At 39.4% G+C, this 335-nt stretch overlaps 1 protein-coding gene across 1 annotated transcript in view; it reads left to right on the top strand.

The window, feature by feature from the left end:
• The window catches only part of LOC119592734, a 3,482-nt gene that overhangs the window by 2,045 nt on the left and 1,102 nt on the right, over window positions 1-335 (top strand). Inside the window, exon 3 of the mRNA XM_037941669.1 lies at window positions 150-262. Within this exon, the coding sequence (XP_037797597.1) occupies window positions 150-262 (113 nt within the window). The remainder of the gene's footprint in view (window positions 1-149; window positions 263-335) is intronic.

Genomic DNA, 335 nt, shown 5'->3' with positions numbered 1-335 from the left:
TCCCTCTTTCCTTTTTTTCCTTTCCATCTTCCTTTTTATCTTTTTATGGTCCGTTGATTTATACCTATAATAGAAGCTAAAGCAAAATCAATACAGATAAGACAACCATCCATGCTCCTCACACTCCTTCCCTTTTCTCCAATTCCTAGAGAGCAAAGCGAGTGAACATATCTGGGTCACGGCAGATCTTCAACGACCTGGTGTCTGTTGATGTCAAAGAGCAAGAATTGGCAGCCCAGTTTGAAGATCAGCTCCATATGAGGTATTTAGGGCACTGACATCGTGAGTTTTGATAAAAGATCATGATGGCAACTTCAGTTTTGATATTGAATATA

Source organism: Penaeus monodon, chromosome 30 (assembly GCF_015228065.2).
Source record: "Penaeus monodon isolate SGIC_2016 chromosome 30, NSTDA_Pmon_1, whole genome shotgun sequence".
Lineage (NCBI taxonomy): Eukaryota > Metazoa > Arthropoda > Malacostraca > Decapoda > Penaeidae > Penaeus > Penaeus monodon.
The sequence above is the reverse complement of the archived record's forward strand: the minus strand, read 5'-3'. Positions and strand labels throughout refer to the sequence as shown.